This window comes from Mauremys mutica, chromosome 2, assembly GCF_020497125.1.
Source record: "Mauremys mutica isolate MM-2020 ecotype Southern chromosome 2, ASM2049712v1, whole genome shotgun sequence".
NCBI lineage: Eukaryota > Metazoa > Chordata > Testudines > Geoemydidae > Mauremys > Mauremys mutica.
The window spans coordinates 283,843,759-283,863,572 of NC_059073.1; the positions used below are offsets into that span (position 1 = coordinate 283,843,759).

The following is a 19,814-nucleotide window of genomic DNA, read 5'->3' on the forward strand; positions in this document are numbered from 1 at the left end:
CACCATCTAATAGAACTCACACTGGGGAAAGTTTCCAAACATGGCAGGAAGCGAGGACAGAAAAGATGTTTATTGTGTCCTAATTTCAGATTTGTATCTTAAATTCATAGCTCCAGTTTTCTCCCAGCCAGGCTGTTATATCGAACACTCGCTGACCAGAGCAGGAGTGACTAACTGCAGTACTTACTGGGAAGCACTAAGAGGGAGCTTAGGGAAGGCAGATCAGACAGAGGAGAAGAAGAGCTGGCAGGGGGCTGGTCTACTTGGGGAGTTAGTGCAAATGAAGAACCCAAGCTGAATCCACCGATGGCTTGCAGTCCTTGTTCCTCAGCGTCTTATGGCTGGCTTAACTAGAAGTGCATGCTCCTGGGTCCAAACCTTTTGGCTGTCTTCTTTTAGGTTCAAGTCTCCAATTTCATAGCTATCGTTGACATTTTCACAGGCCCTAATGAAAGGGAATATGGTTAGGTAGAGGAAAAGGACACTTTTCGAAATTGCAGCAGCCGTTCCCGCTTTGCCACTGGCTTGCCATGGAACCATGGCCATTTTCCCCATAGCTGGAAGGTGCTTGGTCCTGCTGTGAAGGCAGGGGGCTGGACTCAAGGTCACTTCCAGTTCTATGAGATAGGCATATCTCCATATTACCTGACAAAGCCCAGGCTGAGATGATTTAGTTGGGGATTGGTCCTGCTTTGAGCAGGGGGTTGGACTAGATGACCTCCTGAGGTCCCTTCCAACCCTGATATGATTCTATGATTGCCCAGCTCACATTCCTCTTGCCCCAAACACAGACACTTCCCTGAGCCACAGAGCATATATACTTTCCCACAGTTCTGCTGCTGCTCTCTTCAGCACCTTCCAACCCACAGAAGCGCCTCAAATTTCATCCCTTCTCCCTTCCCTGAACAAAATCACAGCCTCCTTCAACCTGCTGGACTCCACCTGCCACCACCAGAAGATGGTGCTCACCTCAGCAAGCAGGAAGCCTCATGCTCACAGCACAATGCCTGCGTTTCTGCCCCTACTTCCTCCCATGCAGTTACACTGGTCTCCATGGCAGTTGTTGCCAGTGCGCATTGACTCCCCCTCCAGCTCCCGGCCCGATGGCAGAGTCGGAAAAGGAATGGGAGCGGATTCCAGATGGGGCAAATCAAGACGCACTTTGCACAAGAGAGCTAATCAGGCATGGGGTGGGGCACATGTGTTTCCCCAAATCCTAGGAAGTTAGTGCCCGGATGAGAGGCACATAAGGATTGGCATTTCCCTACAGGTTGGCCTCCCCGTTCTCTACAACACCTGACTCCCCTCCGCACCCCCACAATCAGATTGCTTAGCCTTTTCCTTTCAGAATCAAGCCACCCGCTAGCATGAGTATTGACAGTGCAGGTGGGAGGTGGGCGAGTGGTGCGTTTAATTCACGGATGGGTCTGAAAGAGCTGGCCGCTCAGCTGGGGATAGCTTTTGTCTCAGTTGCCTGAATACCGCTGAAGAGGAAAGCAAAAGACACCACCACCACCACCACCAAGCAACACGTGAAAAGGCGAGGGGGATGGGAAACGCTGCAAACGCATTTTGAGGCCTTACCGCTGGCTAGCCACAGCTGCCTCTGTGTGATCCTGAAGCTCTTTGCCACACATCTCTGGAAGCAGGAAGCAGAGGATTCCTGCAGTCACTGGAGTGCTTCCAAATATCACCATGGAAATAGCGGGATGGTACTTGTCCAAGAGACCAACCAGAGGGGAGATGCTGCCACCCACACTGGATGACATTGAACACACCCCCACACCAGTCTGCCTAGTAAGAGAGCAAAACATGGAAGGTGTAAACAGCATGCATTAGAAGGTCTTTGCTTATGGGGTTGTCTCCAGTGGTCTAGATCCTTGTTCTGTTCTGCAGCGTGGCAGAATCCCAGTTCAAGCCCTGATCAGTGCCCTACTTCCCAGGACGTTAAGTGATGCTGGAAGTCAAATCAACAGCCTTTTGTCTTTAAATATCTGAGGAAATCTCCCATCTTTGCATTACCATCAGTAGGGTTAGTATTGTAGATAGGGCTCCAATGTTTGGAGAAGGCTGCTTAAAGTAACCACAGGGCTCAATTCAGTGGGGTCTTGATCACTGACTGTAATTGATTATTGCGGGGAAAAAAACAGTGGCCAAGGGAAGGTGTTTTCCAAACAGGTTAACTTGATGAAACACAATCCATCAGTGGGTAGATGGGAGGAAAAAGCAACAACTAGTGGATTCTGGTTTTGAGGAAAATAGCCAGCCCAGCCCCATGCTCCCAGGCCTTGCTGCCTCTCAGACAGAAAGCGATGCAGGTGGTCACCCAGTCTGGTGTCTTGTCTCAACTCAAAGCCATTAATACAGAGCAACACAAGGATCCCGTCTCTCTCTAGCAGTATCTCTGTGACCCACATCACCACAGCATCTTGGATTCAAATTAATCCATTTGATTTCTAGATCAAAACCGGAGACTGACCACTGCCTGTTCTACAATTGCAGAAAAGATAAAGAGTGGGGCTGCTGAGGAATTAGAGTGGACTATAGGAGGAAGGGCTATTTTTTCATCAAGGATTGATCCAGATCCTCTGGAATCATATCAGATAGAACTCTCTGGACTTCCTGAGCCACTATTTCGTTCCTGAAAGCCTCCATTACCAGTGAAAATAATAAAACCCACCTAGTGGTGAAAGTAGCCTAAGGATTTCAATCTTAGGCTACGTCTTCACTACCCGCCGTATTGGCGGGTAGCAATCGATTTTTCAGGGATCGATATATCGCGTCTCATCTAGACGCGATATATCGATCCCCGAACGCGCTCCTGTCGACTCCGGAACTCCACCACCGCGAACGGCGGTGGCGGAGTCGACATGGGGAGCCCCGGACATCGATCCCGCGCCGTGAGGACGGGTAAGTGATCGATATAAGATACTTCGACTTCAGCTACGGTATTCACGTAGCTGAAGTTGCGTATCTTATATCGATTTTCCCCCTTAGTGTAGACCAGCCCTTAGAGTAAACCCAGTTCCTGGGCAAAGGAAGAGAGCTCACCTGAGAACAGTGGGGAACAGCTCTGCACCATACACATAGGAGGTAGATAAAGAGGCTGCGATGGCAAACTTCCCTATCACCGCCAGCGTCACAACCACCACCGGCAAATCTGGTGGCAAAAGGCGATGCTGTTATACAAAGCTTATATAGGGGGAGCGGGGAGCACAGTTAGGGCTGTCCCATACGGGCCTGCCAGGAGGCAAAGCTAGCATCCATGTACCACTACACTAAGGAACACACCTCCAGTGGGAATCACCAGAACCAGCATCAAAGGATGGTTCTGCTCTGGAAAGCGACTGCAGAGATTTCACGTTAATCATGCCTCCCCGCTTCCTAGATCAAATGTATTCAGTGTACCAAGCGCCAAGAGCCTTTCCCTAGCAACCTGCCCTACAAACTCACCCTGGATTCTGAAAAGTAAGCTGAGTGTTTTTTCCTCTTCATCTCTATAACCGGTAATCAGAGATTGCCCAGACCAGATTATGCTCTCAGTTATACCTTCTAGCCCCATACCTTCAGATCATGCTTTTATTTACTCCTGTGTAACCCTCACCATCTTCACGTGCTCCCCCAATGACCCCTGTGCAGCCCAGTTGATTTCAGACTATGCCCTTGTTGGCAACTGCATAATGAGGGGCAGAATTTGACCCTGCAATTAGAACTTTTGCAATTGTGCAAATGATGTATTAGCCCAATTAGATTCCAGTTCCCATAGATGTCCTGGATCTGCAGAATCAACAGGAGTGAAAACTTATTTCTGGCATTGAAGTCAACAAATACTACTTGAGACACACACAGGGAGTCAATCCATGGGTAAGTCCTTGTCAGACTAGAACCACACTTTACAGAATCCCCAAGGTTTCCAGTGCAACTTCAGCCAACTGCCAGCAAAGACCAACTTGTATTAGGTAATCAATTACAGCCGCTCTCTTGGATGGTCGTTTGAGATAAGTTACACTGTAATACCCTCCTTCACAGGCACACCATGTTGTTCCACAGAGCTTGCCTGCGAGACTGGGGGAATTTTAAAGAACCAGGCATAGGTGCTGATTCCATGGCTGGAGCACCCACAGGGAAAAATTAGTGGGTGCTCTGCACCACTGGCAGCCAAGCTCCCCACCCCACCTCACCTCACCTCCACCTCCTTCTCCTCCCCCGCGCCCCCGCTCCTCCACCTACCTCCCAGTGCTTGCCGCCGCCACCAAACAGGGATTTGGGGAAGTGTAGGAATATTAAAGAAGGTTTATATTAAACATGGTTTATATGAGAAATGATTTATTAATTTATTGTTAATTAATACTTTATAAGATTTATGTTAAAAGTAAATTTGTGATTCCCAGCATTTAGCCTCTAACCTGCAAGCCACTAGCTGTGTCTGTGTAAAGCCTGCTCAAAGAGATACTTGGTATAAAACTTGTTAAGCTCAAAGAAATACTTTGTATAAAACTTGCTAAACGTTAATTAACTCTAAGTAAGCCAAAACAGTAGCTGTTATAGTGTATAGATAGAGACCCCCACCCTCTGTAAGTTTTCATCTCACTTTATCCTTTGCTTGTTAAAAGACAGGGAGTCTCACATAAATTGGTAACACCCCAAAAAGTAAAGAGACAGTGATATAGATGTGATTAAGATAAAGAATGTATGTGAATGAATGGTTAGGGAGTCACCAGCCTGAAGAATTCAGTGTCGGCTGAAGAAGGTGTCAAGTGGGATCAACCAGATGACCCCCGGAGGGCAAACTGGAATCCACCCACCACACCTCAAAGGAAGGAAAAACAAAACATCTAATAACATGGAGCCAGCCACCTGCTGATTGATTTAGCAACAGCAAAATGAAGCAACTCTCATGAACTGACATAGGAATAAATTCCTATAAAACTGGACTCTAAAGACTGAGGACTTTGAATCTATGGTTCTGCTGCCAGCCTCCAGGAGCATCAGATGCATCTGACACAGACTCGGCTCCATCCTCATGACCAAGATACCTGGCCAGTAACTTGGCATGAGCAACATCTAGGCTGGTAACTATAACATCTATACAGAACCTGAATGAATGATTGTGTGAATGAATGTGTGTGTGTGTGTATGTATGTATAAGGAATAAGTAGTAATAGAAACAAGTAGAAAAACATTGTTTTTTGTTTTGTTATGGTATTTACAATAAATGTGGCATCTTTGCCTTATCCCTCTTAATAAGATCCTGCTGGTTTTTATTGTATTGGTATAACAGAAGGAGTCAGAATTGGGGAAGTGAGGGGGCGGAGTTGGGGGGAATGGGGGCGGGGCAGGGCAGGGGTGGAGTTGGGGCGGGGATAAGGGCAGAGGGGGGTCAAGCACCCACCGGCGCCAGTAGAAGTCGGCATCTATGGAACCAGTAATGTAAAAAGAGAAGAAAGTAACACTAAGAAAATCCAGAAATTCATCAGGAATGGAGCCATGTGGGTGCCATCTCCAGAAAACGTGGCTCAGGCATTGAAAGCAAGTGTTAGGAGTCAATAGAGAGGGCCCCAGTCAGCTGAGCTAGGGAAGAAAAGAAAATGGAGTACAAAGGAACGTATCTGGGACTCGACTGCTCCAGGAACCGGGTAGATTGGGCTGCACTCCAGGGACTTGCTGTGTACCTTTCGGGATGCAGGTGATGATGAGACACATGGCTCCACCCAGGACCAGAAAGCAGCCCTGGCATTTCTTCCTCCCAAACCACTGCAGCAGAAAGATACAGTTGAAGTAAGCTGGTATTTCAACAGCGCCGAACACAAGCTGCATCAAGTAAATGTTCAAGCCAAAAATCCCCATGTTAAGGCTGAGGCCATAGTACACCAGGCTGTTCACAAACCTGAAAGCAAAACAGAGTAGAGTGTATACATCTCCAGGAGTGCGGTTAGCTTTAGGTGACCCCTGTTTCCATGGGGAGGAGAAACATCCACTACTTATGCTATAGAGCAAGTACTCCATGAAAGCCAAGGCATGGAGTGCTGGAAGACCCAGTGAGGGAGGTAATATCAAAATGGCTGCTACTGAGCCTGTACCACTGTAAGCAAATCTTCCAGCAGCTGTGAGGAACAGGGGAAGTGCTGAATATGCCTGGGAAAGGTTCAAACAGCAATTTGTGCTGTATATGTGTAAGCAGAGTCAGGATGAGCTCTACTCTGACATCTGGTAGTGAATTGTGGCGAGTTGTGGAAAAGAACTTCAGGGGCTGGTCTTGTTTGCATAGGCACACCCACTCCGCCTAGCATGAGCCCACAGCAGCCCAAATGGTCACTTTGGCTGCTGTGGGATCCCCAGTTTCTCTGTTATTGGGGCAGGAAGAATAAAGTGTTGTTACCCTGATTATGTGAATCAAGGCCAGTGGAACTGTTTTATGACCAAGGGACTCACCATCAACTAAGTAGCACTCGCTAGACAAGGGACATGGGTTCCAAAACCCAGTGAATTGAGAGAGGCTGGTGACAGGTATTAGTACCTGATGGTATGGGCCCCCTTTGAGGGCCTGAAACACCAGTTGCACCTCTTCCTCTTTCCACTGTTGAATATCAGAGCTAATTTTGATTCTATTAAGAGTCTAGTTACAGGTTGCTGTGTTGAATTCACGTTGGGCCAATGGTGCACCAGCACTGGGGCTCCCCTACTACAAGCTGAAATCACTAAAGAGCCAAGATCACTGAGTGCTGTGTTAACTAGTGGGGGAGCCTGAAGATATATTGCTAAGCGGCTGGCAGAGTGGAGCAGTTTGTGGGACGGTTGAAGTGGCCCATGGGACGGCAAGCAGAGCAGAGCAGAGCTGAGCAGTTTGCGGGATGGTTGGAGTGGCCCATGGGATGGCAAGTGGAGTGAAGCGGTGCAGAGTAGGGCAGTTCGTGGGACGGCTGGAGCGGCTCACAGGATGGCTGGTGGAGTGGAGCGGCTCATAGTGAAGGCTGCAGCAGAACCCCACAGAGAGGTGGGGCAGTCGGCCTTGGACCACATAAGGTGTCCCTTAACACCCTGCATGCCCCTTTCTTCCCCCCGCTCCCATTTCCATCTAGCTGGGGGAGGGGGGTGTAGAACTCCTCAGATAAAATTTTGAACTCTGGGGTTGCACTGACCAGGGACAGAGACTTTTGGGGTTTTGGACTTAAGACCCTGAGGGGAAAAACTTACTTGGGGGTGGGTCTTTTGCTCACGGTTTGTGTTAGGAATCCTGTTTGTGGTGTTTCCCCAACATAATGCCGTGTTGTTTCTCTCCTTTATTAAAAGGATTTTGCTACACTCGGACTCCATGCTTGCGAGAGGGGAAGTATTGCCTCCTAGAAGTGCCCAGGAAGGTGGTAGGTAATTGTCCCAGGTCACTGGGTGGGGGCTCGAGCCGGTTTTGCATTGTGTTATTGAAATGGAACCCCTGGATACTGAACCCGGCCCTTGTTGCTGCCAACTCAGACAGGCAGAAGGGTTACATGTGAAAGTCACAGGGGCAAATAAACTGGAGAATGGGCAAAAGGTTGCCCTGCTCTTAACAGTAGCAGGCCCAGAAGCCCTAGGTGTACACAATGCATTCCAGGTGGGGAAAGACAGGAAAGCTTTGCAAAAATAAAGCAAATGTTGGAGCACCATTGTGTCATTAGAAAAAAATGTTACTTGTGAAAGATATATGTTCAGAATGAGAACATAGAATGAAGGGAAACAATAGAGAGGTTTATTACAGACTTACAAACAGGTCTACCAATATGGAAAACTAAAAGATTCTCTCATTAAAGGCCAGAGTGTCCTGGAGTGTGTCCATGAACGGTCACTAAGGAAGATGAATCTGACACTAGAAAGGGCAATATGTTTATGCCAGACAGCAGAACAAATACAAACAAATACAAACCCTGGAGAAAGTCACAAAGCATATGACTCAGTAGCAGAGCTAAGCCAGGAAGGGAAAGGTTCACAGAAATTAAAAGAGAAAACAGGAAACAATGCCAACGATGTGGCAACCAGCATGACCATAGGAAATACCCAGCATTTGGGCAAATATGTGGAAACTGTAATAAACCAACCACTGCGCTAAAGTGCGCAGAGAAGCAGGAAATTAAATGAAATGCAGAACGGGACTCCTCACGTAAAGAGGAAGACCTGTTCTTATGCATAATAAGGGTACACCAATTGTGGTTCCCTCCGTAATGAGAAGAAAAATATTGGAATGAATGCGTGAAGGGCACCTTGGGAAGACCAAATCAAAAAGGAGAGCAAGAGAGATTGTATTCTGGCCATAGATGAATAGCGACACCAAAGAAATAGTGAGCAAATGTGGAATGTGTCAGATGTACATAGATTCCCAGCAGAAAGAATCAATGATATTGCATAAGCAACTCACAGTTCATGGGACAAAGTCAGAATTCAATCTTCAGCGTGGGAAGACAGGCTCACTTGAAAATAATTCACAAACTGATCCTGTTATTGACAATGAGTCTGAACAGGGGTACATACAAGGACTGGAAGATTGTTGAAATGTTTCAGAGACTGATCGAGGGTTGTTCAGTCAGCTACTGTATTTGTTATAGGTTTTTTTAGTTTAATTTAATAGTGTTTTAGTTCCATTAAGAAATTTAGAAAGGGCTCTGAAAAAGGAAAGGGGTGCTATGGACTAAGGCCCCCCCGGAGTGCAGAGAGTGCATTCTTTCTGCAATCATTTGATCGTTTTTCTGTGAGGCATTGTATGCTGGGTAAGAGAAATATAGGAACACAGGTCAGGGCGAAGTCAGAGGCTGCAGCTAAAGAATAGTAGGAAATTTTGTTACCTAATTTCTATACATAGTGTCTGTGCTTAATAAAGGGTTTATCTAAAACTGTTCCACTTGTCCCTAAGATATCACTCTAGCCATATCTGCACTAGTGCTTTTAATAGATCCTTGCTATAGCCGTATAGGCTTGGGCAGTGATTGCGGAGATCTCACAAGGAGAGCAGTAATAAGATGGGAGGCCGTTAAAGATAGTCCAGGGTCTACAGGAAATGGTTCTCTTGATATAGCAGGTGGCACTCTGAGTCATTGCTGAATCAATGAGCTATCCTGACATTAGTACACGGCACTTCTACATCCCCTTACAAACATTCATTTTCACCTATGCGAGGTGAGGTTACCCTCCACTTTAGAGATGGGGAACTGAGACAAAGAGAGGTTAAGTGACTTGCCCAAGGTCACACAGATTCTGTGGCAAAGCTGGGAACTGAATCTAAATTTTTGGAGTCACAATTCAGCATTATGATCACAAGGGCATCTTTCATCTTTATTACTCATGAAAAAAACATGTGGTGTTGTTTCGCAGAACAGTACATTTGCTCATTCATCTCTTAAGGGAGTAAGACGATGACACACATTAATATGAAACCGAAGGCACATTAGGTGGCTTTACAAAATTTCGGTACACCAGATAGCCAGGCCTTTTTTTTAAGGAGTTATAAAATGGAGAAATATTTGGAGGACTTACCAGGCATAACACATAATTAAAGTCGTTTTCCTCAAGCGCGGCTTCCTGAAGAGATCCAGGATATTTCCAGATTTGCTCTTTTTTTCAGGTGTCATCTTCAAAATTCACAAGCAAAAGGGTCAAAATATAAAAGAGAAACCAATGGCTGGATCCAACTCCTACTGAAGCCAAAGGAAAGACTTCCAACAACCACAGGGAGAGGAGTTTGGTACCAAGAGGGTTCTGGTGATGAGAGGCAGAGAACTGCAGCATGACATGCTGGATTCACATCACCAAAACCTGTTTTTCTAAATGCCCCACTTTGGCCACTAACGGTTTTTCTTAGGATGAATATTCCTGACAAGATACTTTTGGGAAAATGTGGTAGAAATAATCACATCTAATAAATAATAATAATAATAATAATAATAATAATAAAGAGAAGAACTGAAACATCTAACAAACTCCATGGAATTTGAGCAAACTGATCTGTAAAAAAGCCAGTGTCTGATTTAAGACCCTATGTACAAGGTGGTTGTACCCCATAGATAGGTCAGAGAAAAAATTACAGACCGAGAGCGGCTGCAATGTTGTCCTTCTCTTTTTGTGAATGAGAGGGAGAGACCTCTGATCATTAGCCAATAGCCTAATGGGACTGACATTAAAAAAAAAAGTTCCAAAATGGAACAAAACACTAAAAGAGAACAGAGAGTTGAACCTGGTCTAACACATCCCACGTGAGTCCCCTGTCCACTGGGCTAAAAAGTCAGTCGTTCGCTGGCCAAACTAATATTGAATTATTTAATAGGAAGTGGAACAGCTCCAACAAGAGAAACTGAGTGCAACCCAGCCGAGAATAACTAGTACCTGGTGATTATGTCATTGACTCACCTGGGATATGAGAGTTATCCAGGTTCCATTCCCTGCTCTGCCTGACTTGGGGCAAGGACCCGTACCCAGGTGAGTGCCCTAACCAGCAAGCTATTCTGGGGTGTGTGTCACACACACACACTCTTCCATTCTGAACCTAAGGATCCTTCCCGTTTAAACTGACCTTTTTGTGCGAAATGTTTCGGTTTTAACCAATCAGTATTTTTCTGACCAAACCCCCCCTCCCATCGAAAGATTCCTGAACAGCCCTAACTAGAAGGGCCTGGCTAGTATCTTTGTTGCCCCGTGTACGTGGTCTGGCCAAGAATTTGTCGTCCAGGGCAATGGGAGGCAGTTGGAGTTTTCAATGACTTGCAGGACTTTGAAGGGACAGTACAGTTACTTCCTTGTGAAGCGCTTGCAAAAGTCACATCCAAGGAGCACAACCTCTGACCTTCTTACCCCATTTTTGGCAAACAAGACTTGGCATCAGGGGCTTTTTGGAGGACGAGAAAATAACATGAAAGCACAGCGATGAGGTTTTTGCTCATATGAGGTTTGAGAGCATTGGGTTTCTATGGGGAGATTTTGAAAATTCCCTAAGGAATTTATGCACAGAAGTCCCACTGACTTGAAACACATGCCTCTAAATCCATTAGTTGCTTCTGAAATCCCCCCCCCCCCCCCCACACACACACACACTTTAGGTCATTTGCAAGAAGATTCAAAGAGAATTTCCCCCAAGAGCTGTTTAACAAGAAAACTTTCCTTCATGGTCCATGTGGCACTGAAACTACAAGGCCTGAAACCAGGTGGTCAGTGCTTGAGCATGGGAAAGATTTGCGGAGTGTAGCAAGGGCTGTGTTGACATTGCAAGCTGTCACCTTAAAAGTGGGGGAGAGGAGCAGGGCTCCTGCTTGCAGGCTATGGGGTTCTGTAGGGAAGGATGCCAGCTGGGCCTAGCAGTAGGCAGCCTAAAGGCAGACAGCGTGAGTTATGTATCTATATTTTAGGGAGTAGCCAACTTTGTCTTGCTCTGTTTTGGGGTTCTTGTGTGTCCTTCAGAATTCTAAGAAATAACAGTCTTGAACTGTAACCTTCCAGCAAGGCTTTTCTTGTCTATCTAACTTCTCTCTGTGTGTGTGTATATGCTGTGAACATAACTGTTTGTTCACAAGAAGCACAAAAGCCATTAAAAATATTTTTAAAGCTCTTTTATCCATTTATATAAATATTTATCCTCTGGCTCTCTTCCCCCCTTTCCTTCCCCCGAGAGATTTCTGACTCCCCATGTGCAGCACATTTTTCATATGGATCACCTGACTCCAAACCTTTTCGGAGAGCAACCAACTCCCATCTCAACATTCGTTACCTGATCCAGCAGTTCTGGGGGGATGCTTTGCTTATTTACAGATGCTGCCTTTTGAAGCAGTTTTTTGGCTTCCTCTATCTTCCCTTTCATCACAAGCCAGCGAGCAGATTCGGGAAGGACCCTACAAAGTGGTTGAAAAACCGCAGTTACCCACTTAACTGTATCCCTAACTTCATCTACCTGATGTGTCTTCAGTGCTATTACGTTCGATCTGATTGTGCATGTTTACAACAGGAGACAGGCAGATCTTCTGAGGCACTATGGCTCAAGTTTGTATTTGGAGATTGTTTTGTTTCAATAGAAATAATTTTATTGTGCTGCCTAGAGTTAGGCTCTTAAATCCATATTTAGGCACCTCAATAAAAGTGGCCTGATAGTCAAATACACTGAGCTCCCATTAACTTTGTATATGATTTTACAAGATCAGGGTATAATGTGAAATAACCTCCCCTTTGATGTGTAGATGAATCCACTCTGTAAAGCCCGTGTGTAACCTGGATCACAAACATCTAGGGTGACCAGATGTCCCGATTTTATAGGGACAGTCCTGATTTTGGGGTCTTTTTCTTACATAGGCGCCTATTACCCCCCACCCCCTGTCCCGATTTTTCACACTTGCTGTTTGGTCACCCTACAAACACTGCAATGGGTGGGAAGAGCTCTCTGGCAAAAGCATATTTACCATATGTAAAAGAGAAGACCAAGCATTGGGGCAGATCCAGCAATCTGCAACAGCTTCCAATTGCGAACCCCATAAGCTAAGCCAGCCAAAACCATCTGTCCAATGGAAAAGCAGCAAAGCGGGATAGCTACTGGATGTGTCCGGTAGGAGACTCCAACCCATTCAGTGCCTAGAAACATTAACACAGATTGAACTCCTAAGAATCCTAATGGTTCAGCACCATTTAAAGGACTTTTTTTCTATTCCAGATAAGTATAAAATAATAATTCCCTACCTCTCAGTACTGCTGAGAGTCTTGCTTAACTAACCTTTGTGACTCTCCAGGGAAAAATGCTCCATACATGTAAAGTGTGTTATTAAGAGAGGGGCTTTCGTGGCTGTGTGTAGACAGTGATCTCAGAGATACAATAGCCTATAACCACTCATGGGAGATACTAATGACAACCCGAGCACAAATAAACCAACGTTTCACATTCTCCAACTATGCTTTCTGCCTGGCTCCCACCAAATACTGGGCCAGATTCTCCTCTTCCCTTCGCTGGTGCCACTCCCCTGACTTTAATGCGATTACTCCTGATTTACACCAGTGTGAGAGAAAGATCAGTCCCACTATATTTAAAAGACATTACATTGGAAGCACATTTTTAAAAACATGTAGTACGTAATTAGACAGCACTTTTGTCCAGCAGGTTTTATCATTGCCTTTTGTAAGACCACAGATATTGTGAAGCTAAAACATCTCTAGTAGTGAGGAAATCTTACCTAAGGTCACTGTGCTTATAATGAAACCAGACACAGCAAAACCCACAAGACATCTCAGAGCCATGTAGACATAGAAATTCGGTGCAAAGGCTGCTCCAACACCAAATGCCCCCATCATAAGCATGGAAAGCAACGTAACCGGACGCCGTCCTATCCTGGGAGAGGAAATATATTTGTAAATCTCTGAGGCTACTGTCAGCATTCTCTCCCAAAACAGCCGGACAGGCACCTGAGTACTATTGTGATGGGCATCAATGTAAGAGCCTGGATGGATATATTGGTGGTTGATACAATGCAGAAAGAAAGTGTTTAAATGGTATTGCTGTAGAATCAGAGTTCTGGCTAAGATTATTGGAAGTGACTCCTGATTTTGGATCCCCAACTTGACATACCTTAAAGAGGCCTGGTTTTCAGCACTTTCTGAAAAAACAGACCCCTTTAAAGTGGTGTGAGCTGAGCATAGGGTGACCAGATGTCTTGATTTTATAGGGACAGTCCCAGTATTTGGGGCTTTGTCTTATATAGGCACTTATTACCCCACACCCCCTGTCCTGATTTTTCACACTTGCTGTCTGGTCACCCTAGCTGGGTACCCAAAAGGACTTCTTCTAACAGCAGACAATCTCCCTGGGAGGGACTGTGAATGGGAGCTAGAAGACAATCAGTGTGTGGACACACTTTCTGAAAGACTCCACAGGACAGAGCAGAAGGCAAAGCAATGGACACATTTGAATGGATTTGAGAAACATCCAAGTGACATTTAATTAGAGACCATCATAATGGTGTTATACCAATATAATAAAAACCAGCAGGATCTTATTAAGAGGGATAAGGCAAAGATGCCACATTTATTGTAAATATAATAATAAAGCAAAAGACAAAAGTAAACAATGTTGTTTGACTAATTCCTATTACTACTTATTCCTTATACACACACACACACATATATTCATTCACACAATCATTCATTCAGGTTCTGTATAGGTGTTATAGTTACCAGCCTAGAAGTTGCTCATGCCAAGTTACTGACCAGTTATCTTGGTCATGAGGATGGAGCCGAGTCTGTGTCAGATGCACCTGATGCTCCTGGAGGTTGGCAGCAGAAAAGGCGGTTACTCACCGTAGTAACTGTTGTTCTTCGAGATGTGTTGCTCCTATCCATTCCATGTAGGTGTACGCGCAGCACGTGCACGGCTCTTCAGAAGATTTTTACCCTAGCAACACTCGGTGGGTCGGCTGGGCGCCCCCTGGAGTGGCGCCGCTATGGCGCAGGATATATACCCCTGCCGACCCATCCGCCCCTCAGTTCCTTCTTGCCAGCTACTCCAACAGTGGGGAAGGAGGGCGGGTCTGGAATGGATAGGAGCAACACATCTCGAAGAACAACAGTTACTACGGTGAGTAACCACCTTTTCTTCTTCGAGTGATTGCTCCTATGCATTCCATGTAGGTGATTCCCAAGCCTTACGTAGGCGGTGGGGTCGGAGTTAGATGTTGCAGAATGAAAAACTGCTGAGCCAAAGGCTGCATCATCTCTGGACTCCTGGGCCAGTGAGGCAAAGGTGTGGACCGAGGGCCAGGTAGTTGCACTACATATCCCCTGAAAGGGTACGTGAGCCAGGAAGGCAGCCGAGAAGCCTGAGCCCTGGTGGAATGTGAAGTAAGGTGGCTCTATGGAACATGGGCCAAACCCCAGGAGGTGCGGATGCATAATGTCATTGAAGACGAAATCCTCTAGGAGGAGACAGGCATGCCCCTCGTCCGGCACGCCAGCACGACGAAGATTTGGGGGCGTTACGAAAGGGCTTTGCCCGCTCGATATAGATTGCGGATGCCCTACGGACGTCTAGGGAGGACAATTGTTGCTCTCCTTGCTATAAGTGAGGCTTCAGAAAGAAGACCGGGAGGAAGATATCCTGGCTGATATGAGAGGCTGACACCACCTTTAGGGAGGAAGGCCGGACGTGGTCACAACTGCCCTTGTCCTTGAGAGACACAGTATACCGTGGGTCCATCGTGAGCACCTGAAGCTCGGAGACTCGTCTGGCCTATGGAAAGGCCACCAGGAAAAACTGTCTTCCAGGACAGGTATGTCAGCAAGTATGTCGTCAGTGGCTCGAATGGGCAATCATAAAACTGGTTAGAACCAGGTCGAAGACCCAGGTTTTGGCGGGGGCCAACTGGGGGGGGGTATAACGCTCCAAGCCCTTGAGGAACCTAGAAACCACAAGGTATAAGAATACGGAGCGGCCACTCTCCGCTGGGTGGAAGGGAGAGATGGCTGCCAAGAGTGCCCTTAATGAGGACCGCACCAGGTGCTGCTGTTTGAGAGACCAGAGGTAGTCCAAGACGGACTGGATCGGGACCTTGGCAGGAGAAACATTGTGCGTTTCGCAGCAGCAGGAGAAACGCTTCCACTCTGCCAGATACGTTAACCGAGTGGAAGATTTCCTACCACCCATGAGAATCCCGTAGAACCGAGGCAGAACAATGCAACTGGGATTGGTTTAGCCACGCAGCAGCTATGCTGTGAGGTGTAGGGATTACAAGTCTGGGTGGTGAAGCTTGCCGTGATCCCGCGTTATGGGGTCTGGGCAAAGAGGCAGGGAAATAGGGTTGGCTACCAACAGGGGTAGCAACCTGGTGTACCAGTGCTGCCCGGGTTACGCTGGAGCGATCATGATCAGGTGCTCTCTATCCCTGCGGAGTTTTGGCAGGACCTTGTGAACCAGCGGGAACGGTGGAAAGCGTACAGCCGATGGCTCATCCACGGCATCAGAAAACACCTCCAAGATCGAGCCCGGGGAGAGGCCTTGGAATGAGGAGAACTTCTCTATCTTTTCATTCTCGCGAGAGTGAAGAGGGCTATGCGGGGAGAGTCCCACTTCCGAAAAACGGAATGGAAATGTCCGGAGGAAATGACCACTTGTGAGACAGGAAGGATCTGCTGAGGCGATCCGCCAGCTGAAATGCCTGGTATACAAGGCAGACTGCTCTCAGCTTTCGGACATTGATGCGGAAGGCCAGCTCTTGAGCCGACCGAAGGCCGTGAGTGCGAAACTGACCCAGGTGAGCACCCAGCCGAGAGATGGGGTGTCTGTCATGAGGGACCCTGAGGAGTGAATGGAACAGCATCCCTGGATACACCAGGGAGGGCGCTGACTCCCGGTCGAGGGAGCCTAGGATGCTCAGGGGGAACGAGACGACCATGAGAATGCTATCTCTGCCCGGGTGGTACACCAAGGTGAGCCACGATTGAAGTGGACGGAAGCGAAGCCTGGCATGTTTGGATACAAACGTGCCGACAGCCATGTGACTCAGGAAACCTAAGCAAGTGCGAGCCAAAGTTGTCGGGAAGGTCCGTAGACCTTGTACAAATGTTACCATCGCCTGCAACCGAGGCGGAGGTAAGCAGGCTCTGGCGAGACTGGAGTCCAGGATGGCCCCAATGAATTCTATTCCCTGTGTGGGAATCAGAGTGGATTTTTCTATTGATCATCAGGCCTAGACACAGGAATAGGTCCGTGTCGATGCCCGCATGACTGGTAACTTGGGCTCGGTGGTCCCTCTGGAAACGACGGTAGGCCCGAAACCGGGGGTACCTTCCCTGTGGAGGAGAAATGGCGACGTGACAATACGCGCCCTTCATATCGAGGGCGGCATACCAGTCTCCGGGATCCAAGGATGGGATGACGGTCCCCATGGGTACCATGCGGAATTTATCTGCATCATGAACTTGTTGAGTCCCGCAGATCTAGGATAGGTCTGAGACCTCCCTTTGCCTAGGAGATTAGGTTTCATCCTTAGGTACCTCCTGTATAGCTCCGATGAAGAGGAGCGTCCGCACCTCTTACAAGAGGAATCGCTCATGAGAGGAGTCCCTAAGAGGGACGAGGATGGGTAGGCTTTTGCCCCATTGGCAATTAGACGGACCCTAATTTTGGCTCCTTTGGGGTCCTGATTGACGCCTACGACCGCGTAAGCGACGCCTGCTGGCAAAGTCCTGGCTTTGTCTAGGCGCAGGGTAAGAGCGGTCAGGCTGGGAACAGAAGGGTAGGTGCTGAAGCACCGGCGTGTGCATGCCGAGAGAGAGCGGAAAGTGACCCTGTTGCCCTTTAGGCTTTGCAGCCTAGGGCCAGTTTTTTCAGAGAACAGGCCTTTGCCATTGAAGGGCAAGTTCTGTATAGTGTGCAGCAGCTGCGAGGGAAGGCTTGATAACTGGAGCCATGAAAAGCGCCTCGTGGCAACACCCGAGGCCAGAGTCGTGGCAGCGGAGTCAGCTGCATCCAACGAGGCCTGGAGGGAAGCTCTCGCTAGCGACTTCCTTTGTTCCAGGAGGGCATCGAACTCTTGACGGGAGTTCTGAAGAACCGACTCTGTAAATTTGCCCACCGCCACCCATAGTAGTGGCTAAGCAGGGCTTACTAGTTTGCTACACAAAGTTGCAGGGCACCCGCCGAGTACATCTTACGGCCCAGTAAGACCCTTCGGCTAGCCTCCTTGGCTTTAGGGGCTGGTGCCTGCTGGCCATGGCGTTCCATCCCCTTGCGGGACTGGACGACAAGGGAGCAGGGGGGGGTAGATGTACCTATAGGTACTCGTACCCCCTGGATGATACCATGCATTTGCGTTCCAATCAGAGGAGGGCCCGAGCAGTATGTTTCTGCCCCCGCCTCCTCTGGGGAGGAGGCAGAAGAAAGGCCAGGGACAAGCGGGTCCTGTGTGGGCTCGCACTCCTGGACGACCTCCTGACCCAGTGGGATCTGGGAGCCCAGTGGCTGAACCGGGGCTTGCTCCGTACCGGTCGGAGGGGGACGGCTAATTGTCGCCTCTGGCACCCAGAGCTGCGCCGGAACGGAGCGAGATGGGAGCACCGGTATGCCTCTGGCATAGTAGTACGCCCAAGGTGACTAGAAGGACCACTGATAGGTCTCCTGGAAGACTCTGGAGGGCACATCGGAAAACAGAGTACTGCGCATATGAAGCGTCCGCACGTGGCAACACTGATGCGTGGCTGGATGGCCCTGAAGGAGCTGAAGAGCCTTTGGTAGAGTCTCCTTCTCTAACTGGCGTCGCTCGACGCGGCACCGGGGATCGGTACCGGGAGACATACCGGTACCGAGAACGGGACCTGCCACCGGAGCTGTGCCGGGCGGTCGACTGAGAGCGCGAGGCTCGATGTTCAGGAGTGGGTACGGGAGTCTCGGTGCCTGGGGCGGTGCCGGGAGCGGGATCGGTGCCGAGTGTACCGGGCCAGCGAACGGGACGCTGACCGGTGCCGCGAGTACTAAAGGTACCGAAATAGAGAACGGTGCCGAGACTGCGAGCGGCGTCGGGACCTCGATCGGTGACAGGACCGAGAACGTCTGCGGGACCACGATCGGGAACGGTGCCGCTCTGCGGTACCGACGCAGGGTGGCGTGAGCAAGACAGGCTCGCCGATAGACAATATAACCCGCACCGGCGGTGTCGGGGGTTAAAGCAGCGCAGGCTCTGCCCTTGCCATCAACTCCCTCGCTGTGGAAATGTTTCCAGCGTGGAGGGAATAGTGCGCTTAACCACAGCTCGCACCGGGGAGCGTTCAGGTGCTGGACTCGACGGCTCTTACGTGTCCGGAGTCTACGGTGCTGATACTGTCGGTGCCGCAGCCGGTACCGGTGCCGGGCAGTACGACATAGTAGAGTGCTCGGGCTGCGGAGCGGGCGGCTCGGACGCAGCTTAAAAGCGAGCTTGACCACGGTTCGTACCGGGGAGCTTTCCAGCACCGGACTCGACGGCTCTTGCCTGGCCGGAGTTAACGGTGTGGATACTGTCGGTGCCGTGGCAGACATCGGTGCCAGGCGATCCGACTGAGCATAGTGCTCGGCTGTGGAGCAGGCGGCTCGGACGCAGCATCATAGCGAGCTCGACCACGGTCCGTACCGGGGAGCTTTCCAGCACCGGACTCGACGGCTCTTGCCTGGCCGGAGTTAATGGTGCGGATATAGTCGGTGCCACGGCAGACATCGGTGCCGGGCGATCCGACTGAGCATAGCGCTCGGCTGCGGAGCAGGCGGCTCAGACGCAGCAAGTATATCGTGCCTCTTCATCCTCCAGGAGAGGGAACCATGCCGAGTGGACGTCGGACCCAGCGAGGGCCAGTGCCAGGAGGCCTTGGCGGTACCGGCGATCCGGTGCCGAGGGAGCGCTCCTTGAAGACTAACCAGAGCTCGGCGCCGAGAGCGGAGGAGCAAGAGCTGCCTCCCTCAGGAGCTGCTTGAGACGAAAGTCACGCTCCCCTTTGTTCTCGGATTAAAGGCCTCACAAATGCGGCACTTATCTGCTAGTTGAGATTCCTCGAGGCACTTAGGAGAGGATCTCTTGTCGGCATCGGCTTGTGGCCGGCCGAGCAGTGTAGAACCCTGTGGACCGGGCATCGGACCCGGCACCGGGTGAGGGGAAAGGGATAAACCCCGAACCCCTGAAAATAAATACTATACTACAAACAAATAAAGTTAACTATAACTATAAACATCTGAACTATATACTAAACGAGAGAAACTACGAGTAGCTAGGGAAGTGGAGGTCAGCTAAGCCGCGCTCCACTGTTCCAACGGCCGTCACGGGCAGGAAGAAGGAACTGAGGGGCGGATGGGTCGGCAGGGGTAT

The 19,814-nt window shown here is 48.9% G+C and overlaps 1 protein-coding gene across 2 annotated transcripts in view; it reads right to left on the reverse strand.

Moving 5' to 3' along the window:
* The window catches only part of LOC123362494 (solute carrier family 22 member 13-like), a 43,438-nt gene continuing 23,624 nt past the window's right edge, over positions 1-19,814 (reverse strand). The window contains exons 3-10 of one of the 2 annotated variants that reach the window (XM_045002835.1): positions 13,167-13,321; positions 12,405-12,573; positions 11,723-11,843; positions 9,502-9,596; positions 5,673-5,887; positions 3,052-3,160; positions 1,585-1,794; positions 1-445 (exon numbers count right to left, since the gene is read on the reverse strand). In XM_045002835.1, the coding sequence (XP_044858770.1) occupies positions 328-445; positions 1,585-1,794; positions 3,052-3,160; positions 5,673-5,887; positions 9,502-9,596; positions 11,723-11,843; positions 12,405-12,573; positions 13,167-13,321 (1,192 nt within the window). In that variant the 3' untranslated portion in view covers positions 1-327. The remainder of the gene's footprint in view (positions 446-1,584; positions 1,795-3,051; positions 3,161-5,672; positions 5,888-9,501; positions 9,597-11,722; positions 11,844-12,404; positions 12,574-13,166; positions 13,322-19,814) is intronic. The other variant, XM_045002836.1, reaches the window with a different exon arrangement.